Source organism: Strongylocentrotus purpuratus, unplaced genomic scaffold, assembly GCF_000002235.5.
Source record: "Strongylocentrotus purpuratus isolate Spur 01 unplaced genomic scaffold, Spur_5.0 spur5_scaffold_9, whole genome shotgun sequence".
Lineage (NCBI taxonomy): Eukaryota > Metazoa > Echinodermata > Echinoidea > Camarodonta > Strongylocentrotidae > Strongylocentrotus > Strongylocentrotus purpuratus.
Genome location: NW_022145615.1, coordinates 3,738,817 through 3,762,201, shown reverse-complemented (window position 1 = coordinate 3,762,201; position 23,385 = coordinate 3,738,817). Strand labels below are relative to the sequence as shown.

Sequence of the window (23,385 nt, the reverse complement as noted above, 5' to 3'; positions counted from 1 at the left end):
TATTACACAAAGACAAAGAAAGAAAATAATGAAAGGGCACTTATTCGCATGCTACGACTGAAAAGAAAGACAAACAGGTTTATATCAAGACGTTTCAAGCTCATTTCTTGATCTCAAACAGTTTTATTCCATCGTAGTAAAACGGAAATGATTTGCTACGTTTCCCACGAAAGCTGTCAACTTGTCATTGTCGTTCGACCAATCGTCAACATCGAAACAATGGTCAAGGGTACGGATTAAAGAATGATTTGTTTGGTCGGTTCTTGAACTTGACTGATGGACACGTTTGCACAAGAGAGAGTTTGTTTGCAAGTCTTTAAGGTTACAAGCAATAAAACATCCTTACTGTAATCCTGATTAGCACTTCAAGATAATGGACTGAAGTGACACATTCATGAGAAAGCTAGAACCATATTCAATATTTTTCATTTTGACATGGCTCGGTGCACCGGCGCGGCGTAGCATAGGTCTAACCATAGACGGGGCACTGCAGTGTCATGGAGCGGGGGAGGGGCACCAGTTCGATATGGTGGATTAAAAAGTGAGAAAAGGGCCATTTAGGGTGGGGTCGTACCATTTATTTTTCAAGTTTCCTTCCCCTCCCACTTTCTCTCTCTCTCTCTCTCTCTCTCTCTCTCTTTGCCTTTCTTCCTCTCTTCAGCTTCCCCCGTCCTCGCACTAGCTATATACCTCGTTGGCAGATTAAAGTTGAGAGGTTCTAGATTCGTGATAAGTCAATGTCCTGTGATATCGAATTCATTTCAAGTTACATTTCCACGGATATGACTTGAAGCTAGCTGTGGGTCATTTGGATGTCTATCAGCCCCTATCAGCACTGTATTTTGCTTCAAATGCAGGGAGAGTGACCGGCGGATCACGCATTCATTGGGGGTGAAACCGACATAGTACGCCTCTGCATGAGAGGCCCGAATGATGTAATGTTGGCATTTTCGTTTTGATTTGATACGCACAACCAACCGACCCGTATATTCTTATTATCAATTATTTAATTAATTAACGATCACATTTTTTGTTTGAAAGTGGAGCTTAATTGGTATGATCGTATTGGCTAAATTTCACACATTTTGGGGTCTAAAATTACCTTCGTAGCAATTTTAGGTCATAAAAGAGGACTAGAAATGTCATAAATAAGAATAAGAGCAATAACCATGCACTTTAAAATCATTAGCGGTCTGAAACAAGAACTCAACTGTCCCCTTTAATGTCACACGCAGTATACAGTAATGCTCAACATCTCCCTGTCCAAATCTAAAGGAAAGTCGAAACTCCTGATAGCTTTGACCTTTATAATTATCTACTTATAGTGTTTTGAAGTATTAAAATGATGAAAAAAAAATCCCTTTATAAATGTTTTTATACTTTCATTGAAGAACAAAATAGCTATCGATTAGCCTAACCTATTATACGACCTGAAAAAAGTAGCAAACAAGAAAGCATAGAAAATTAAGGAGTTTCTTTTTTAACATGCTTTTTGAGACAAGGAAGAATCCTTTAAATTATATGTTTTGTACTTGCTGCATGTATCAGATATGGGTGAAATTTTTTGATCGATGCAAGTGTCAGTAGCCGTCAAAAATGAGAATTAACAAAACACAAACAACAGTTTGTAAATAAATTACGGGATGGCCTGGTAAAGATGTGATCGGATTTTGTTGTTATCCTTATTGTTATAGTGTCTGGTTTGGACAAGTAGACATAAGCTAAAGAAGGGTGGGGATGGAGCTGCAAAAACAAGAAAGAGAGAGAGAGAGAGAGAGAGAGAGAGATAAAGAGAGAGAGAGAGAGAGAGAGAGAGAGAGATAGATAGATAAAGTGAGAGAGAGAGAGAGAGAGAGAGAGAGAGAGAGAGATAAAAATAAAGAGAGGGGAGGGGGAGGGAGGGGGGAGGGAGGGGGGAGGGAGGGGGGAGGGAGGGGGGGGGGGAGATTACCTATATCTTTAGACAAGACTGTAGGAGAGATGGCGTGTGATATGTAAACTCCACCACTCACCTAATCCACTCGATAATATTATAGAAACATAAATACCGTAGGATTTCATTTTGAAAGTATAAAGAAACTCCGTTACAAACATTTAATTTACTTAAACTTGAGCTGCCTTGTTTTCTAGATAAGAGTCAGTGAGACATCAAAAGTAAGAGAAATTAAATATTAGGGAGAGAAAGAGTAAAAGAAATACATAAAACCCGACATAAAAGATAGGTAAGTAGATAGACACTTGGAGAGTGAGAGGAAAGGGGGGGGGAGAAAGAGAGATGGAGAGAGATATATACTTTCTCTCTCCCTTTCTCTCTCTCTCTCATCCATTTCGGATGAGAGAGAGAGAGAGAGAGGGTGAAGGAGGGAGATTAAAATAGAGTAAATGAGTCGCAGATAGATGAAATAAGCACCGTTCCTTTTACTTGATATAAACACTTGGTTATGCTAGGAAAGCACAGAACTTTTCCCTTTTTTCTCAATTGTTTAGGCTATGTTTGGTGAAATACGTCACTTAAAGATAACCCTCGTATATAAATCATATGCTTTTGTAAATATCTTGTGTATAATTTAGCTATCCTAATTTATATACAAACCTTTTAACTGGGACCTACATAAAACAATCTTTGCTTTTTAGTAGATCCCCTACTTCATTTTGTTTTTTTCAAGGTATTTATCATACTTATGCTTCTATCTTTTGTCATAACCATTACCATAAACATTTTGTTTCTATACTGTTTGTTTAGTTATAATTATAACCAATATACATTATGTTCAATTATATTATCTTCGATTAAGTGGAAATAAATAAACTTGAACTTGAACTTGAAATAGAGTACGAGAAAGATTGGAGAGAAAGAGAGAGAGAGAGAGAGAGAGGGAGAGAAAGAGAGAGAGAGAGAGAGAGAGAGAGAGAGAGTGAGAGAGAGAGAGAGAGAGAGAGAGAGAGGGGTGGGGGGGGGGGGAGAGAGAGAGAGAGAAAGAGATAAAGTAAAAGAGGGGGTGCTGGGCGTAGTTGGTTGATCTTTTGCGTGGACCTGGAGAAGTAAAATGATGATGATAATGACAAACCATGGACTTATATGGACAAACCAAGTAATGACTTACAAACACGCAACAAGCCACCAAAAACGAAACTGAAAATGAGCGAAACAGAACCAAAACAGGCAGAGCAAATAGAGGGCAAAACAATGGATTTCTAGATAACTCGGATGTTGATCCCCAGTCCAACAATGGAAAGTGTCTACAATCTTGTTTATGAGCAGGGGTTTATTTGCTCTTCCTTTGCGGTAGTCTATGGGTGCTGGGTGGGTGGTGTATGGCCCACTGTGTGGGGTATGGTTCCATCAGACCATGGAGATACTACGAGGTCCATGATCAGACCCCTCCTATAGTATGATTAGTCGGGGAGGGTTTTTAGCACTGTGATGATTAGATAAGCAGTCCAATCATGGGATTAGTATCATCGGTCGTTAACCACTTTACTTATTATGATCGTTTATTGAAAGTCCATCATGCAAGTTAAACAACATTTCATCATTGAATCAGGGGAGGGGAGGGGAGGGTGGTACGTGTGCCTCTGGGCAAATTTCTAATCTGGCATATTTGAAGCAATCATTAATCATCCCCTCAAAATATACAAATCCACCCCCTCATAATTGGGTCCCAGCAGCATGTGAAAAAAACACACAATTTATTTATCTTTTTCGTTAGTGTTGTTTTAATTGGTTTTGCTTCTGTTTTTGTATTTTGTTTGCTTGTCTGCTAGAGAGAACATTCGGTCTTGTACAGTGGTACATCTAGGGGGGGGGGGGTAGAGCAGAGGGGTACTTGATGGGGGGGGGCGCAAGAAATGCAAAGAGAGGGGGCGCATAAGAGTGAAAGGAGGTATAGAGAAAGGGAAAATAACGTCTTCCAATACGCAGCGTACGAAAAGGGCATTAGTGGGGTTTTTTTTTCGATAGGGTACATGTATGATATGATTTTTTTTTCTTAAGCTCGATCGGTCATTTTACTCCTTCGCATATGTTTGTGTCGCTAGGTATGGCAAGCCATAGTTGTCCTACTTAGCAACACCTAAAATATATGCAATAGGCCACTTTCGTAATGTTATTAAATGTAATGCACAAAATAGGGCTTCTTTACACATTATTTAATTCACCTGTTACGAATAATTGTATTTCAAATTTTTGTTTGACAGTTGACACGATGTAAAAGACTCTCGAAAAATCAAATAAAAAATACATGTATTGCAAAGGCGGCCGTGGAGCATCTTTTTTAAAGTGGGGGGGGGGGGCACCAACAGAAAAGGGCACTTTCTTGAAAAAAAGGGGCACCTACAAAGGGAAGCCATAAAGCGAAAATACACAATTCTTAGAAATTGGTATATTGTGATGACATCATCAGGGATGATTTAAATGTGTAATTATCTCTTTACATGGTCAAATATACTGCTTAACACATCATACTTTGCAGTTGGATGTGATATGGTCTGAATATTTACTTGCGAGCGAGCAAAAATTGTGAGGTCACATGCAGTGCGAAAATATACGTCCTATAAAGAGGAAAAACAGTCATGGTTGGGTTTTAAGCTCAATCCTGAAAAGAAACAAACGCGAGCTAGCGAGCGTATAGGCGAGTAAGCTTTTGAAATAAAGACAAAATTGCTCTTATAGTTGGTTAACATTAGGAGCACATTTTATAGTACAAACAACGAAAAGGGGGCACACATCAAAAGGGAAAAGGACACTTATCAGAAAAGAAAATGAGCACATGTCAAAGTAAAAAGGGGAATTATCAGATGTGGAAAGGGGCATTTCTCTTATACGGGGCACTCCCTAGAGATGAAAAAAGGGCAATTATTAGAAGGTAAATGGCACTAATTAGAAGGGATAAAGGGCACGTGTCAAAATAAAAGAGGCACTAATCGGAGATGAAAAGGGGCACTTATTACAGAGTTAAAGGGAGCAACTCTCAAATTTAAATAAGGGCACTTATCGGAGATGAAAAGGGGCCCTCATAAGAATTAAAAAGAGGGCATACAAAGGAAAAGAGGCAATTGTTAAAATATAAGGGACACCTCTCAGATTTGAAAAGGGGCAATTATAAGTGGTGGAGGGGCACTTATCAGAGATGGCAAGGGGCACTTATTACAAAGGAAAATATGCTCTCGTCAAAGGAAAATATGCTCTCGTCGAAGGAAAAGGGGTTTACCTATCAGATTTGAATTGAGGCATTTATCAGAGGTGTCAGACGAGGCTTTTATGAAAAGGGGAAGTGGCTCTTACTTAACAAAGAAAAGGGTCATTTATCATAAGCAGAAAGGGCACTTATCAGAAAGAAAAAGGGGGCACGTGTCAAAATAAAACGAGGCCCTTGTCAGAGGTGAGAAGTAGCATCCATCAAACATGAAAAGGGGCACTATATCGGAAGAGGAAGGGGCTGCCACTAATTTCAAAAGAAAAGGGCATTTGTTAAGTAAAATGGGCACCTCTCAGGTTTGAGTAGGAGCAATTCTCATATGTGAAGGGGCCGCTTATCAGAGGGGGTAAGAGGCACGTATAGGAATGTGGAACGAGCACTTATCTGAAGTAAAAAGGGGCACTTCAGTTAGAGGTACTTGAAAAAGTGGGGGGGGGGGGCACATTGCCTGCCCCCCCCCCCCCCCCCCCCCCCCGGCTACGACGCCTCTGATGTATTGTGTAGAATGCCTATTCAGGGTTTGTGATAGCCCCATGTTATCGCAGCACAGTTTATTGAATGATAATGCACTAATGGTGATGCACTAGGCCACAGAAATTGCTTGTATCTTTTGAAAGACTTTGCGACCGTGATGCCTCATGGGCAGCGTTTCACGAGACCGTTACAAGTACGAATTAACTGACATCCCCTCAAAACGCATGTATATATAATGCACATGCTTAACGGGATACCAGAACTTGTTCCTACGAGGGTTTTGTGAAAGTGAAACGATGCCCAGACATCATCTTATTAAATATAGTAAAGATTGTATTAACATTCAGATCGTCTCTCGATTTGCATGTTCGTTTGATGTCCAGGACAAATTACATCACCAACTTTCATTTGTCATACTTGTTTTCTAGGATCATTACTCAAACACTAAATTACAATCTGGAATATCATACGAAGTTGAAACACATAAATTGAACAGACCTCAAACAAACAAACGTTGATAAACAACTCTTTTATTCATTTATTTATTTGTGCATGCGACAGGCAATCATATCTTGTAGCTACCTCCTCTTCTTGCTGACATATCATTCATGTTTTTAAATTTAAATTCTGTTAAATTATACACTGTATATCAGAAAAGGAGCTTTACATCAACCCGTTGAGTACTGAATGCTCTAATCCCCATAGGCTTTATACAGGGACCAACCGATTCCTGTGGGCAATGGGTTAAATGAGAGAGGATATATGGTGTAAAAATGTTTACATTGATTGAATTTATTCATACATGATAATATTATAATACCTCCTCCCTATCCTCACCAAGCATTCATCTCTCACTCACGCACCAAGTTATGTTTATACACCCAATTTTTTAATGTACAACTATTTACATAAATATCTTTTATCATTATCATTATGGTTATCACTACCATCATTATTAATATTATTACTATTATCATTTACATTATTATTATTATTATTACCATTATTGTTATTGTTACTATAATTATTATCTTTACTACTATCATTAGTGTTATTATTAATATTACTATTAATTATCATTATTATTATTATTATTGAAAGCAGGCAATCCACTTTCAAAAGCATTGCATCACAGTGAGGTTAATCAATACCCCGCACTCTAAATTATATAAAGATTTGAACGTTTGCTTAAAAGCCCTTAAAATTTGTGGCCCAGTAATCAAATAGGGCTATAAACTAGCTACACGAGCCTACAACTTAGTGCCTTACGAGAAGACATATTTAGTTTGGGTATGTTTATAAGTTGTCCACATTTTTTTTTAAATTACAGTCTGTGGTTTATATTGTGCAAAGAAAGATCAGGGACCAAATAAACTTTGGATCACACATGATAAATATCAACACAAGAAAACTGGATAAAGTTAATGCAAAATGGGCTTCAATGAAGGACAACTCTTGGGTCCATTCTACATCCTGGTCAGTTTAATCTTATACAAAGCCAACACCTTACTGACATGTAGGTTTATACACTTCTTACAGGCAGTAACAATAGTACATCATGTTCTAGAATGTAAAGCTACATGTACTTTGAAGCCATGCACAAGAAATGATGATTCAATACTGTTGCCATAGTGTTGCCATTATCTGAACCATTGTAAATAGATTCTTACCATATAGTAACAAATGAACAATACCGTAAAAAATTTGCATGCTAAAGCATCATTCAGACATGATGAACTGAACTGCCCCCATCTCCCCCAACAAAAATTATATATGCAGAAATACACAAGCCATGTTATGTGTACATGTATATTAGGTAGGGGGGGGGGGGAGCGCTGAGAACAACTAAGGCACCTACAAGTATCCTGTGATCTATATCATACAGATTTTCAACGAGCATACATTTATCACTTACATATTTTGATGGGCTTTACTGCAACAGGTCTGAACGAGGTTTAGAGGAGGCTACTAAGGATTCTGTTAATCAAGGACAGTCTTGTAGAAGAGCCATGGCCTAGTGGATACGTCACCTGACTGTGGATCACACGGTTCACGGTTTGAGTCCCACCGTGGCACCAGCGTCCTATGGCAAGACATTAATCTACACTTGCCACTCTCCACTCAGGTGAAGTAAATAGGTACATGAACCCGGTAGGAAAGAATTTGTTGATTGTTTTAGGGCCTCATTATGGCAGCTCAGCTACAGCCGCGGTAATATTATGATACTTTGTATTAAGCGCAGTAGAGTATAAGTATACCCATAAAGTAGCTTTGCTATATAAATGTACCTATTATTATAAAAGAGAGAAATATTGAGAGGGAACAAAGTGAAACAATGATAAATGTTCAGTAAATGATATCAAAGTATATACTACTGGAGTCCAATTTCCATTTTCATTATGATGGTAACGATATTCAGATACGCCGGAAGTGATGCAAAAACTTCCATGTTGCCATTCTAAGGACTGGATGTTCTTTTGGAGATCTTAAGATGTCACAGCTCCAGCTCAGCTTGGAATCAACTTGCATCATCTACTGTGCTTCATCTGGGAGGGGGAGGGAGGCAATATACATGTGTGTGAACTTACAATGTCAATGTTGCTGTATTTGTTATAGCCATTTCATATTCAGCATAAATGTCATACATCAATCACATGATACATGTTTCCTTTCTGTTGTAATAGCACTTTGATCATTTTTTCTGTAACAGCGCTCAATAAGAATCAATCATCATTATTATTATTATTACATGATTTAATAATTTTGCCTTTTGAATTCAATGTTTGAACACAATTGTTGAAGTCTTACAAAAATTATCTTATTATTTTTGTAGGGGGAAAATGGTGATCATGACTGCAATATAAATCAATATTCATACTTTCTATAAGTATGTTAGTGTACATGTAGAAGAAATTATAAAATCAATCAGCCGCTAACAAAAAAACCTTTGGTAGACCAAAACAGCTTTGGATTCGTTATTTAGGATGAGGATGCTCTAATTGTCTTTTATTCAAGATATTCTCCCTTTTCATTTTCTTTTTTATGTAAAAATACATTTAAATATCTTCTGGTGGGGATATATATATATATATTTCATTAATAGTTGCAATTCATGCGCAGTAAATCAAATCGAATCAAAATGATATGGAATCCTAGAGCCTACAGGCTACAGCACACTATACAATCTTGACTGAGTTTGGAAGAATTTACAATGGTAATTGATATGAATATTCAAACAAGTAAAATCTGAATGACCAAGATTCTTATTAGTATCCTTATTACCGGTAACAAAGTAAAAACTCCATGGTATCCTACTAGCTTCCATCTACAGAAAATTCTGGTTGTTAGTAGAGTAATAGAGTTATCTTTATTTAGAACCTAAATCAAGAAAATGATTGTTTGATTAGATTTCCATGTCTATTAAAATTCAGATTTTTCTTAAAAAATCAGACTGAAGCAGGATCGTATAGTGTGCGGTTGGCTAATTGTAAGACCCGGGGGTGTTTCACAAAGATCCTAACTTGAACTTAACTCTATGGAAAGCCGTTAGCATCTTTGAAAATATTTTGTAAAAGTTATTTTTAAAGGCATATATTGTTGAGTCAAATCATTCATAATTTCTATTATCAAGAAGATTTCATGTTCTTGATGTGGAATTTATGAAAATACTCGAATTTTTGCTTTTGAATATATTTTATTTTTAGGCTACAAATGGCTCTCCATAATGTTTAAGTCCAACTTAGAGTTAAGTTTGACTTAGGATCTTTGTGAAACACCCCCCTGATGGTAACCCATCTGTCTTGAGATGAGGTATCATATCATAGTGCCTTTCTTACCTTTCTGAAGTAGTCTCCTAATGCTGTGTCCACTTGATTTTGCTGATATCTATTCCTTCCTGCACCATCTCCCACAGAGGGCTATATAACGGAGAGATCACAAAAACAAGTAGGTTTGTGTATGTTTACTTGGGGGTGAAAACCATACCAGAGAAGATATTTATTACACATGGGAAAACTAAAAAGTATCAACTACTGATCAATGTGAAAAAAAAAACCTTCCATACCTGCCAAATTTGAAAATAAGAATTAGGAATTTTTAGCAAGTATGCCTTCAACAAAAAGAAATCGCACATGCAGCGGCAGTGTAACTGGCAATACGCGGTAAATCTGTACCAAAAAGCGAATACAAATTTGCTGCTCTATCATGCAGCCACTCAACGCATGATAAAACAAGCTTAATTCGGCTTTAGCACAACAACAACAACAAAATTGTTGAAGAATCTGAATATTCTGAATTTTCAGGTCCTAAAAATCCAGAAAATCAAAATATTCTGGAATATTCTGAAGGGTTGGCGGGAATGCCCTCCTGCTCGAGTGAGCTCTTTTCTGGTTTGATCATTGATGTAGTAAAAGTATGATTTAAGGATCACAAAGCAAGTTTATCAGACAAATGACCTTTGAGGGTGTGCGTGTGTGTCATAACTATCTCTCTCACTATGCTATGGGACACATAATGTGATATGGCAAACAAATGATTGGTCCTGGAAGGTCATTTGAAGGAAAAGAAGGCACAAGAAAGGCCTAGCAAACATCTTAAAGGTAATGGAAAGTTTTGGGAAATTTGTAAATTGGATTGATAGTAATTCTATAAAATGTTGATATATTTGGATGCCCCTGTGGATGTATTTTACGCATTAGAAAATTTAGCCCCTAAAAACACTTCTGCTTTTGAGAAATTGAATAATCAAAAATTTACCGGTGCTCCCGGTAAATCTTGAATATTTCAAATAGCGCCTAAGGCCATTCCATGGTAGCTGCGACCATGAAAATATCAGAATATACAGTTGTGATATATAATTTCCAAATGGGAATAGCAAATCGGTCGATTGAAATCAAGAAACCTTGTTTTAAAGGTAAAGACCAGTTATGGTCATGCGATTGCATTGTGAAAGAAATGTTGTGGAATCGATCAGAAAAGGTTTATCATCTAGCATATAAGTATTGGTGTGTACTGCAAGGTTCTGGAATCTTCAAAATGATAAGAAATATGACCCAGTCTTCGTAAAGTTACAAGCGCTGTACACAGAAAGATGTATATGGGACTATACGCACACGTGCGCGACACATGTGTTTATCTCTCACAGACCATGTAGATAACTAATTTACCAAATATATCAATTAGTAGGCGATTTCCCGGAAAAATTTGTATCATCATGTACTAGTCAAAACATTATTTCACATGATTGGTAATAAGAGCTTCATTTTTTGAAATTAGGGCATTTCCAATACTGGTCTTTACCTTTAAAGATAAAGTAATATCAGTCTTGAGAGGGCGCTCTTCAACATAAAAAGTTTATTATTTACAATTTCATCACTTTAGACTCGATATGTTCATTTGAACCAAATTCATGATCCCATACCAAAACTTTGTAATACCTTTAAGGATGATACCATAGTTAATTGCGGAGGGGAAGGACAAGGTGATATGAAGCAGTTTGCCCATTAGCTCAACAATTAGAGAGACAGTTGTTTGAAAGATAGGGTCATTTATCATGTCTTTGAACAGATCACTATTGAGTATTGATGATGAAGTTTATTATTCACCTCATTTCTCTGAGCTGTGTCACTTCATGCACACACTTCTCCGCAGTGTAATCCACCTCTTCCTCTGTTGTGAATCTACTGATGCCAAACCTGTAAAGACAAGGCAAAAGAACAATTAATCAATTTTCTTTAACAATAAATATAAATATATTCTCAGTTCATCAATCATCGTTGCTTATGAAATTATTAGATTTTCCCTAAATAAATATATAAATAAATAAATAAAATTCATGCCAATCTAAAGGCTTGTTCAGACAAGTCACAGCAAAACTACAGCATTGTTTTAATGATGTAAAGTTTAATACGCTTCATATTTTTGTAATCTTATAACACAGACCTCAGTGAAAACAAGCAAGTCCTTTGTTGCACTCAGTTACATTTCATTTACACAAGAAAAAACGTGGCAGCTTTCTTGCAGTGGTTTATCAAACTGAGATCTGAGACTGAGACCGACTTTAAGTTAGACTTAACTATTCAGGCCGTTCATGCCACTAGTTCCTCTAATCATTCCTGGCATTGGTTTCTCAAGGGAGCTATAAATCGTGGTCACAACTACATTTTTTGATATTTCATTATTGAACGAAAAAATATTATCTAAAGCTCATAATTGAAAGACCAATAGCGAGAGCAGCCAGTGGTATTAATGACCTGCCATAGTTAAGTCCAACTTAAAGTCGATCTTAGACTTTGTGAAACACCCCCCATATCTGAACAAGCTTTATGAGCCCTACCTGATGGATGAGTGGGCCAGATCCTCCTGAGCACCGATAGCTCTCAAGACATAGGAAGGCTCCAGGGATGCTGATGTACAGGCACTCCCAGAGGACAGGGCCACGTCTTTGAGCGCCATCAGAAGACTCTCACCTTCCACATAGGCAAAGGACAGGTTGACACAGCCTGGGTAGGTCTCGTCGGGGTCACCGTTGCGGATGACGTCGGGCAGCTCGCTGGTGATCTTGTGGATGAGTCTCTCAGAGAGGGCGCTGATTCTCTTGTGATCGTACTGGTAGTACACAAACATATAGCAAGAAATATTACAATTTACATGTAAGACTATGCTTAGTACTTACAGTTTTATGAATATGAGACCTGTACTGGGGGTGTTTCACAAAGATTCAAAGTCAAACTTAACTCTAAGTTGGATTTAACTAGATGGAATTCGACTGCACGCAGTAAAAAATGATGCCTCCGTCATAGAGCAATTTTACAAACTGAAACGGAAGAAATTTTTCAAATTCAAGTTCAATTGTAATCCATTAACAGGTTCTCAGAATATCGTGATTACAAGCAATTTCTCATATACATATATGACCCTTTGATCTTTGACCTCATGGCCCTAAAATCTACTCAGTTCATTGGTTCTGCAAGATGTCCTGAGTTAAATAGTAATCCATCTGTCAGCTCTAATGAGAATGCGTTCACAAGCCATTTTTGCATAAATAATGAGCCCATGACCTTTGATCTTATGAACCAAGAATCTACTCAGTTCATTGGCTCTGCAAGATACATAAATGATCTAAGTTAGGCAGGAAGCCATCAATCTGTTCTAATGATAATACGATCACAAGCTATTTTTGCATACATAATGTGCGCTGTGACCTTTGACCTCGTGACCCCAAAATCTTATCAGTTCATCGGCTCTGCAAGTAACATACATGACCTAAGTTTGGCAGGAATCCATCAATCGGTACTTGCGATAACGCGATCACGAGCTGTTTTTGCATACATAATGAGCCCTGTGACCTGTGACCTTTGACCTCGTGACCCCAAAATCTAATCAGTTCATCGGCTCTGCAAGATACATACATGACCAAAGTTTGGCAGGAATCCATCAATTGGTTCTTCAGATAACGCGATCCAAGCTGTTTTTGCATACATAATGAGCCCTGTGACCTTTGACCTTTGACCTCGTGACCCCAAAATCTAATCAGTTCATCGGCTCTGCAAGATACATACATGACCAAAGTTTGGCAGGAATCAATCAATCGGTTCTTCAGATAACGCGATCACAAGCTGTTTTTGCATACATAATAAGCCCTGTGACCTTTGACCTTTGACCTCGTGACCCCAAAATCTAATCAGTTCATCGGCTCTGCAAGATACATACATGACCAAAGTTTGGCAGGAATCCATTAATCGGTTCTTCAGATAACGCGATCACGAGAACGGGACGTACGTACGTACAGACGTACGTACGGACGGACAACCCGAAAACATAATGCCTCCGGCTACTTCGTAACGGAGGCATAAAAATTAATTCCTACCCAGTGAACAAAATATTGTATAAAGATGATAACCCTCAGATGCATCCCCACTTCCATATAAGTCCTTGTTGTACACTGATTGCAGAATGTTGTGTGTATGTTTGTTTACAAGCACAACACTAAAAACACTTTTAGTTTTCCCCGTCAACTACAATCACATCAGAAAATGGTAAATGAATATGCATGAACATTGTACCTTGCCTAAAATTACACCCATCAGACAAAGCCATATTTTTGGCAATACTCCTTTGCTTTTAATATTATTTTCTTCTTCAAATTTGGAGGAAAGACACAAAAACAAAACGCTGTCTGACAACAAATTACACACCGGTAAGCCTAGAGCACTGCACATTTCTGCATCTGTATTACACATACATGTAGGTACATGTACTGTTGGGGGCACTTCATGCACACAGCAACATTATTTTCACCCAAACTTGGTTTATATTTGTCCAATCTGTCTATTTGGAGTAATTTATCATGTGGAGCCAGGGGCCTGTTTCATAAAACTTGCTATCAATTAAACAATTTACAATATCTGTGTTTACCTACCAAATCATAGCATTTGATTGGCAGAGAGAAAATGTGTCACAGATTTTTAGCATTGTTTAATAATTGATAGCAGTTTTACGAGACAGGGCCCGGCATATAGGATGCTGATGGACTAACCTCCATCTCCTGCTGTGAGACTTCACAGGCGGCTCCCAGACCCACCACCAGGGGTGCAGGTAGGGTACCACTCCTCATACCCCTCTCCTGGCCCCCTCCACTCTGCAGCGCCTCCACCCTCACTCTAGGTCTTCTCCTCACATACAGTGCTCCAATACCTGCATTTAACATAAAAAATTACAGCCATGTCAAATTTAAAGTACATGTCAATATGTACATATAAACATATGTCAATATATACGTTTAAATGTCAAATTTACGCCTTATTTTAAGTTTAATGTCAACTGTACATTATATACAAGCTAGATCTGTCCTGTTAGAACATGGAATGTATATATGTTTAAGTTGTCATATTGTAAATAAATTGGAACATTTCATACTTAAGACTGAGATTATAGCTTCCTAGAATCTTTTTATCACAGACCAGGCATATCTGTCCTTTATTCAGACCTATCGGCTGTTCTACATGACCTAAATCACAATATTTGGGACTACATCAACAAGATGCGCAAGAACAGTGGAAAACTTGTGTTCCAAGTCGTACCAAACATGGACTCGCATAATTACTTATTGATCATCCTAGCTGAAGAGTGGCGCAAACAATCTATGTATTTGATTGAATAGCGCCCTCTCAACATCTGAACAGCTTACCTTTCGGTCCGTAGATCTTATGTCCACTGATTGACATGAGGTCAATCTTCATGTCGTTGACATCAACAGGGATCTTGCCTACAGCCTGGGCAGCATCAGTGTGGAAGAATACCTTCCTTGATCGACACATCTCACCTGAGCATAGAAACACAAGAATGACCAGATTCAACTGTTTAATGCAAATGATTAAGAAATTGTCCTTTTGCACAACAAAGGAGTCTCTACCATTGGTTGTCAACCATTGGCACTTGAGATAGAGTTAAAGGGAAATTTAACCTTGATAGCAAACCACTCTAGAAGAAAGCAGAACAATCAGAGACACATCCTGGTGAAAGTTTGAAAGAAATTGGAGAAAGAATGAGAAAGTTGCAAACTTGCAATCACTATCGGTATGGGCTCTTCAAATTGGCTAAATTAGTACCGGTAATGTCTCTGTGATGTCGTTGTTGACAAATTTCCCATTCCAACACACAAAATGGCTGATATTTCAATTTTTCAAAATGTATAAAAAGCTATGAATCAGAAAGTTTTTTTTTTGTGTATGATGTTTGGAGGAAAACATGTTTTTAGAAAATTAGCAATATATTATGGGAAGTCGGTATAATGATCAGCACTTAAACAACAGAAGAATGGCTCAGGCAATGTACTCACTGCTACCATGGAATAACTAGGAATAATAGCTTACCTATTTGTTTCATGGGCTGCTTCACACCAATCTCATTATTGATTGCCATGATTGAACATAGAACAGTGTCTGGTCTGAACGCAGCCTCCAGTTCCTATCATTGAAAAAAAAAAAACCAATGAGAGCTGAAATATGGGTGTGTTTATTGTCCAGTTTTTTGCCTAGAATCAGCATTTTAAAACGTCTTTCAGGCAAGTTTTTAAGGGGATAAACGCAAAGCCTTTCTCAAAAATCTTTAAATATGGGTATATTGAAACGCCAAGAAAAGTGCGTTTTGAATGTGACATAGAGCCAGAATCACGTTTCTGAGAGATGATAAACGCAAAGCTGTTTTGAACCCCACATACAAATCAGACCTTCCCAGGCTTATTTCTTGTTCAGAGAAATAGCGCAAGCCATGTGCTGTGTCATGTTGTTGTACAAGCATGTGTGTGTACTCGCTCTAGTTGACCTCCAGTTGCTTCCAGGGTGAAATGGCGCAAAGCAGCTCGCAGAGACAAGGCCTTTATTTTTAATCGTGAAGAGACGATAAACGCGACATCCCGCAAATCATGTTCGTATAGTGGGGTTCGATGTGTACATATGGAAATGCTGATTACTGTCAAATATCATCCTATTCTGTCACAATGATATTGGATTTCACATTTTTTACAGGTTTTTCTCGTCAAAGAAGCTTGATACATTCTAATTAATATGGAGTACTAATGAGATAGATGAACATTAAAAACACAAAACTGTGAATGAGTGCCAAGTTCTAGTTTTTTCCACTAGGACATTTGTAGCATAATGACAAAATAACAGCACATTGCCGCTCCATACTTGATCTCTCAATGTGTGACATAAAGAGATGTATAGCCAGATTCCTAACAAAGTTCTGCATTGAAAAGCTTAGCTTTAAAACTCAATTTAAAAGTATGTTATTACCAAAGAAAAAATAGTGTCTGACAGTAAAGTCTTGAAAGTAAAAGGGTTTCCTTGCATTATTTGTATTTGTTCGGTAAGTTTCAATTTCACAGATAAGACATACATGACATATTCATAATTCCTGCTAAGTTTTACAGAATTTGATGTTGGCTCAAAGGGGACATAGTACGTCTAAAGTATGTTCCTATCATATTCAATCATAAATAAATATTTGGAATTTTCCTCAGTGCAAGAGTTCAAAAAGGCGTATTTACCAGAAAACTGACACATACATCTGCTTGCCTTTCCCTACAATTCTCTGTTAATGTATTTTTTAGAACTCACCTTAAGATCGATTATGCCATTGGGCTTAACTGGAAGATATGTGATGTCAAAACCCTCTCCTTCTAGTACCCGGCAGGAGTCTAAGACACACTTATGCTCCTGATAATGAGAATATAAAGACGATGTAATAATAATTCACACCTGACTCTCACTGCGTCACTAGATGAAGGATATTCTGCATAATTAAATCTTTGGAACAAACTTTAGGATGAATATATATATATCTTTATTTTAAATTTAAAAAAATGAAAATATTATGCATGCAGGATAGGCAAATTCAAAAGAAATTGTATGGGTATAAGATAAGATGAGAACACTTTCAAATGGTATGTTAACTTTACCATTTATAATTCAATCAATATCAATAATTTAATCAATTCAAGATCTGTTTAATAATGGTGCATTTAGTAACAGTATCAAGTATTGCCTTTTGGACATATCACTGCATTTATCACTCCTGGCATTAGACCAAAAAATACCGGTAAGCAGAATTACAAAATAGCTCAAAGTATTATTGAAAATGACATGACACATTGCAAATATATCTCTAAGAAGCCAAAAAGTTGTGTATTCTGATGACAGAACCAAATCAGTAACATTTCTGAATGGACTAGAAAATATGAAATGAAGAACATTTTGCTGGGATCTTACCGTTTGTGTTGTGATGACATGCTTCTTTTTAGATTTGTAAAATCTGGCAGTTCCCTGCAGGGAGAAAAGAAAGAAAAACATACATGTACAATGAACGATAAGAGAGGGCTTGGTATGCTAGGGAGCACCTACATGTACCAGTAACATGTATGTAATCACACTGGTTTTAATAGCAGAAGGACGGGGTACCAGAGGCAAGTTTCTTGAAACTTTCATAAGTCTAAGTTTGTGGATATATCCCATATAAATGCATGTTTCTATTACATATGTTTCTATGGGATGTCCTAGAAGTTATACTTATGACAGTTTTGAGAACCGGGTGATAAATACACTGTGTAGAGAAGGGGGGAAGGTATTGCTGTCTCTTCATATGATCTTCATCTGATACCCATAGTGTAATATAACTAGAAATATCGCAATCTGTATTGCCGCGCAATGTGAATGTATCCCCCGGGAGTGGCAGCGATTTTGTGTCATCCTTATGGTCGAAGGAGGGACAAAGATCCCCTCCCCCCCTGAAACAAAAGGATGGCGTAGAGATCGCCAATTGTGGCTCAGACTATTGTCAAGACTAGGAGCAGCATCATCAAAACACTATATGTGTAGATTAAGTATAATACATCTCTGTAGAAAATTTGAAAGAAATCTGTCAAGAATTGTGGCAGTTAGAGCGCACACAAGAATAAAATATGGCCTTTTACCCTAAAGAAGACGGAACACTGGGGGCAGCATCACCAAAAGTTATAGGTGTGTAGATTATATCAAGATACACCTCCATACAAAATTTGAAAGAAATCTGTCAAGAAATGTGGCAGTAAGAGCGCACACAAGAATAAAATATGGCCTTTTACCCTATAGAAGACGGAACACTGGGGGCAGCATCACCAAAAGTTATAGGTGTGTAGATTATACCAAGATACACCTCCATACAAAATTTAAAAGAAATCTGTCAAGAAATGTGGCAGTTAGACCGCACACAAGATGGCGCGGCGTAACGCTGCTGAATCCAAAGTACCCCACCGGCATACTGCCGGGGGATACAATTAACAGTACACAAGGAATGATCACAGATGTAAAACAGAAAAATACAAACAACTTTATGTCTGTTCTTTAATCACTGTACCACATTCATATAACTTCTGATATTCAGGCCTTGATTTATATCTCTATGAATCTTTATATTCTAGCCCCCCCCCCCCCCCTTAAAAAAAAAAAAAATCTAAAAATCTCAATGGTTGGTTTAAATAGTGCAATTTCTCAAAATTTTACCTTCACAGAGATGTTATTTGATTCTGTAGCTCCGCTGGTGAAGATGATCTCTCTGGCATCTGCCCCTATCAAATTGGCAACTTGCTGCAAGAACAAACAATCACGATTGTATCATCAATAAGTCTTTCAAAATAATGTTAATTTGTTTTTGCACATGCCACAATGCTGGCCGATTCCTGTTATAATGAGGTCAACTTTAAATCATAAAATTATACACATGCATTATATTTACTTTCATTTTAATTGCATGCTAAGCCAAAAAAAAAAAAAATACAAATGTAAATTACAATTTTAAGGTGGTATAAACCTAAATAGTTTAATTTAATTTTGGTTGTCTATAGAATAAGACATTTTTTTACTTAATTTGTGAATCCTTTTAAGTTCTAATAAAAAATATTACAGAAAAAAGAAAACAAAAACATCAGTGTCAATAACCCTACTCAAATATTCAATAAATAAATAACTTGCAAAGTTGCAGCAACTGAGCAACTTATTGGCTATTGTTTTTACCTTCCTTGCATGTTCCACAGCATCATCTGATTCCCATCCATATGAATGTGTGCGGGAGTGTGGATTGCCATAGTAAGCCACAGAGTATGGCATCATTGCATCCATTACTCTAGGATCCTTGAAAACACAAAACATAAAAGGGTTTCCCCCAGTAATTGCAACTGTACTCTGAATTCACAAAACTGCCTCATTTTTGAAATCCCAAAGTGTCAACAATATATGTAGGAAACTGGCACTTCTTTGGGAAAAATTCTTCTCAAATCCCACATCATAATCATATTTCTAATTGGAACTTCATTTCATTGGTGATCTCATAATTGAACTGGAATAGAAATTAAAATTGAAATTGTACATTAGAGATAGGAGACTGCAACTTGCGATGGATTAGGTTCTATATGACGGGCCCCTGGAATACATGCTCTATATCTCTCTCTTCTTGTACTTCTCTTTCTCTCTCTCTCTCCTTTTCTCTTCATTCCTCCCTTGTCCATCTATCACTTCCCTCATCTTAGGGAAGTGGTAGCCTTTTCCCTCCAGACTAGTTTAAAACCTTATAACTTTTAACTGCAAAATACACCCAGGCATTATACTATTATCCTTTTGATTGTATGTAAGTGTCTAATTGTACTCGTAATACTTGATTTTTCTTCTTGTTCACATATGATACTCCTTATTTCATTAAACTTGATGATTTCAATCTTTCATTTGAGATATTAAACTCCGGCAATCTCAGCTATTAGTTGTGGTGGATTTTATCTCACCATATTTTTGTATATTATCATTTGTATTTGCATGCTTATGAAATATGTACTGAAACTTGAATTGAATTGAACTGAATTGAATTGAATAGCAAATGGACCTAAGAAGTAAAAACTCCACATGAACCTTCTGAACCTTCTGAATTTGGAGTCAGCAGGGCGGTATTCCGCATGTCGCTAACTTGTACTGGGGGGTGCAGGTGGACCACTACACCGGGGTTTTCCCCTACTCTTATACGAATAGTGCAGTGGGTTCTTAACGTGCAAAGGTAGTGACTCTTCTCTACACGGGGCCTCCATTTAACGTCCTATCCGAGGGACGAATGGAGTTGGACTTTGGTCATATCCTGTGGATGCTTACCAGTGGTGTAGTTGATTGAGCATCCAGGTAAAGAGCTCTCCCTTCCAGGTTCTTCTCTTCTTTCACATCTGAGAATCAAAATAAGATAAGGTCATATTCAAATACTGCATGAGGAGAAATGATCTGTCAATGCTAATGCGTATTGACCTCTAGCAATGCACTGGAGTAGTGGCTCCGGTGTGTGGTTGATCTGCGGGAAATGCCGATTCTATTTTGCACTTACTCACAGAATACTTCAATACCCTCAATGTAGAGTTTATATACTTCCTTATCAAATAGTCTACTTACGAAATGCTTCAAGTTCCCCTGTGTGCGGCCATGCATTACCCGATGGGCGGCATGGCCGGCACGCGTTACGTCATAAAGCTTTATGCGCAACGTCACAATCAAAGCATGTATCAAATCACTACAGGTAAACCAAATTCTCATGTTTATCTGTTGTTACAGTAAATTTGTCAAGTTTTAAACAGTTTCACCTTTTCCTCGAATGGATCATCCCAACTAGGGAGGAACGGGAGTACATACTACGAGAAACTAGTGGGTCATAGCGGGGTAGGCATGCAATTACGACATTGGTAAGCAGCCACCCCATGCAACTAGCCCTGCGGTGGCAAATTAAATTTCTGCAATAGGAGACAGACCACAGCCATCATACTCATCATACCCACAACAACATCAAATTTCACCTCCAATCGGACAAATAGAGCTATAATATTGATCTAGTCATGTCTCGATCTCTTAACTTAAAAGTTAGCACCTGCTGGAATTTTCATCGGCGACTGGCGTCACAGATTTCTGACAAAGCTGACAGATACTCTGTACTGAATAATACTTATGCTACAGACTTTTTTGGCAAAGCTAGGACCTAGGATAGAACCTTGTGGTACGCCGTGTGATAGAAGAAAAATTGGAGGAATTATTTTTATCAACTACATATTGAAATCTATCAGAAAGATTACTTTCAAACCAAGATGATAGACAAATTTGAGTGTTGTTCTAGTTTCCGAAAGGTGAGTCAACATAGACCGAAAGCTTCAGTCTCTATAATCGTCGGTTGTTCCACTGAGACTACGTCTGGCTCCACTAGACCTCCGGTTATAGAGACTGAACGATCGCCTATACCATCGTATGTTGAAGATATCACGGCTAGATTTTAGCCGCTAGGCCCCTCCCACAAACATGACAAACTTGCCACGGCCGTATTTGTTATGCCCCCAAAATCCCCCAAAATGTCATTTTACCTCGTCCATATCCAATTTTAAATTAGGCCTAGGCTATAATACATCGGTTCCACTTACTAACTTGATGGAAATAATCCGTTTAATGGCCCCTTTTAAGGAAATTATGGGTCAAAATCGACATCCATGTTAAAAATCTTGCAAGCCGTGTTAAACTCTCGCTGCCATCAATCTCATCCCTTCTAGTCTACGCCGAAGGCAAAATGATGATGAAGGAAAAACTGTGCGCCATCTACACGTTCGTAATGGCGTTATCACAGTTTTTTCCTTCATAATCATTTTGCCTTCGGCGTAGACTAGAAGGGATGAGATTGACGGCAGCGAGAGTTTAACACGGCTTGCAAGATTTTCAACATGGATGTCGATTTTGACCCATAATTTCCTTAAAAGGGACCATTAAACGGATTATTTCCATCAAATTAGTAAGTGGAACCGATGTATTATAGCCTAGGCCTAATTTAAAATTGGATATGGACGAGGTAAAATGACATTTTGGGGGATTTGGGGGGCATAACAATACGGCCGTGGCAAGTTTGTCATGTTTGTGGGAGGGGCGAGCGGCTAAAATCTAGCTGTGATATCTTCAACATAGGCTGGCATAGGCGATCGTTCTGTCTCTATAACCGGAGGTCTAGTGGAGCCAGACGTAGTCTCAGTGGAACAACCGACGATTATAGAGACTGAAGCTTTCGGTCTAGAGTCAACACACCGATTACTGAGCTGGGAGACATTGCCAGGCATAGCGCCAGGTGGAGGGGCAAAAATCGAAACTTTAAAAAACTTTCTTCTTTTTTTTGGTGTAGATAACCGCACCCCCGACTTTGAATTTTTTTCGGCGACAAAAAGGTGCGGTTAATACAAATGTACATCGTTAATTACGGTAGGCAGCATTTGAATACATGAATAGTTAATACACTCACAACACAAATATGCACACAATCATGCAAGTTTGACAGTATCTAAGTTAGACTCACAATTTGAATTTTTAAATTATTCTTTCTAACATCAGAAAGTTGAAAAATTTGTATTTTACTGCAATTTAGCTAGCCTAGGTGTCATCAATCGTTACTAAAGTAAAGACAAAGTGCCAATTGTGAGTGAAATAAGTTGAATTTTGTACAGTTGTGTTTAAAATGTTGAGAATAAATAGCACAGCTTTTAATACACAGTCATGATAGTAGTGCTTCTACTAGGCCTAGGTAGCCTAGATCTATACGGATTTACGGGTAAGCTTACTTGGAATAGTGGAAGCTTGTCGTGCATCGACTCCATTCACTGACAAAACAGACGACGAACGCCATGCACTTCCCAAAGACCTTCTCACCAAGGTAGTCATCATGGCGATGCAAGACTAGTATCTCCTTTTCTCCCCTTTTTAAGATGAGGGTAGTCACAGAACCCGTTTCTAACTGTTGGGTACAACTTTTTAGCAATATCCTTACTTATTCAGATCGAGATTACTAAAAGAAAACTAACAGAAAACTGAAGAAAAATACGTGTTTACCAAAAATGATCTTACGCAATTAATTCACCGTATCCCCGAGATAGCAAATCAGAATTGAAAAAAAAAATGGAACAGAATAGCACAATAGATAAGAACAGAACAACTGGGTACTTCTACTTCTTTCGTCGCTCTCTCTTTATTATTCAATTTTCTTTCTTTTTTCAGAAAAAAGAGGTGCTAACCTCTACAAATAGAGGGAGAAATTAGTTTTTTTCCACCCCTCTCCTTTCGCAAGATAAAGAATTTAAAATGTATATTACATTTGCTGTACAACCAAATAGAATAATGGATACGATAACAAT

General features: G+C 37.8%; 1 protein-coding gene across 1 annotated transcript; it reads right to left on the bottom strand.

The window, feature by feature from the left end:
• Positions 1-7,125: 7,125 nt before the first annotated feature.
• Positions 7,126-23,118, bottom strand: LOC584446 (cysteine desulfurase, mitochondrial). Its single transcript, XM_784304.5, has 13 exons — positions 22,816-23,118; positions 20,342-20,409; positions 19,223-19,339; positions 18,713-18,796; positions 17,444-17,497; positions 16,793-16,891; positions 15,545-15,638; positions 14,860-14,994; positions 14,209-14,366; positions 12,007-12,278; positions 11,276-11,365; positions 9,509-9,589; positions 7,126-8,218 (listed from the first exon to the last, which is right to left on the bottom strand). Exons 1-12 carry the CDS (start codon positions 22,916-22,918, stop codon positions 9,526-9,528), a joined length of 1,338 nt encoding a protein of 445 aa, XP_789397.4. The 5' UTR covers positions 22,919-23,118; the 3' UTR covers positions 7,126-8,218; positions 9,509-9,525.
• Positions 23,119-23,385: the final 267 nt, after the last annotated feature.

Coding starts and splice junctions, on each gene's coding strand:
- LOC584446 (XM_784304.5), bottom strand. CDS start 22,918: ATGATGACTACCTTGGTGAGAAGGTCTTTGGGAAGTGCATGGCGTTCG. Junction 18,797..19,222: donor CTGTGGAACATGCAAGGAAG/GTAAAAACAATA, acceptor TTGTTCTTGCAG/CAAGTTGCCAATTTGATAGG. Junction 15,639..16,792: donor ATGGCATAATCGATCTTAAG/GTGAGTTCTAAA, acceptor TTTCAATGATAG/GAACTGGAGGCTGCGTTCAG.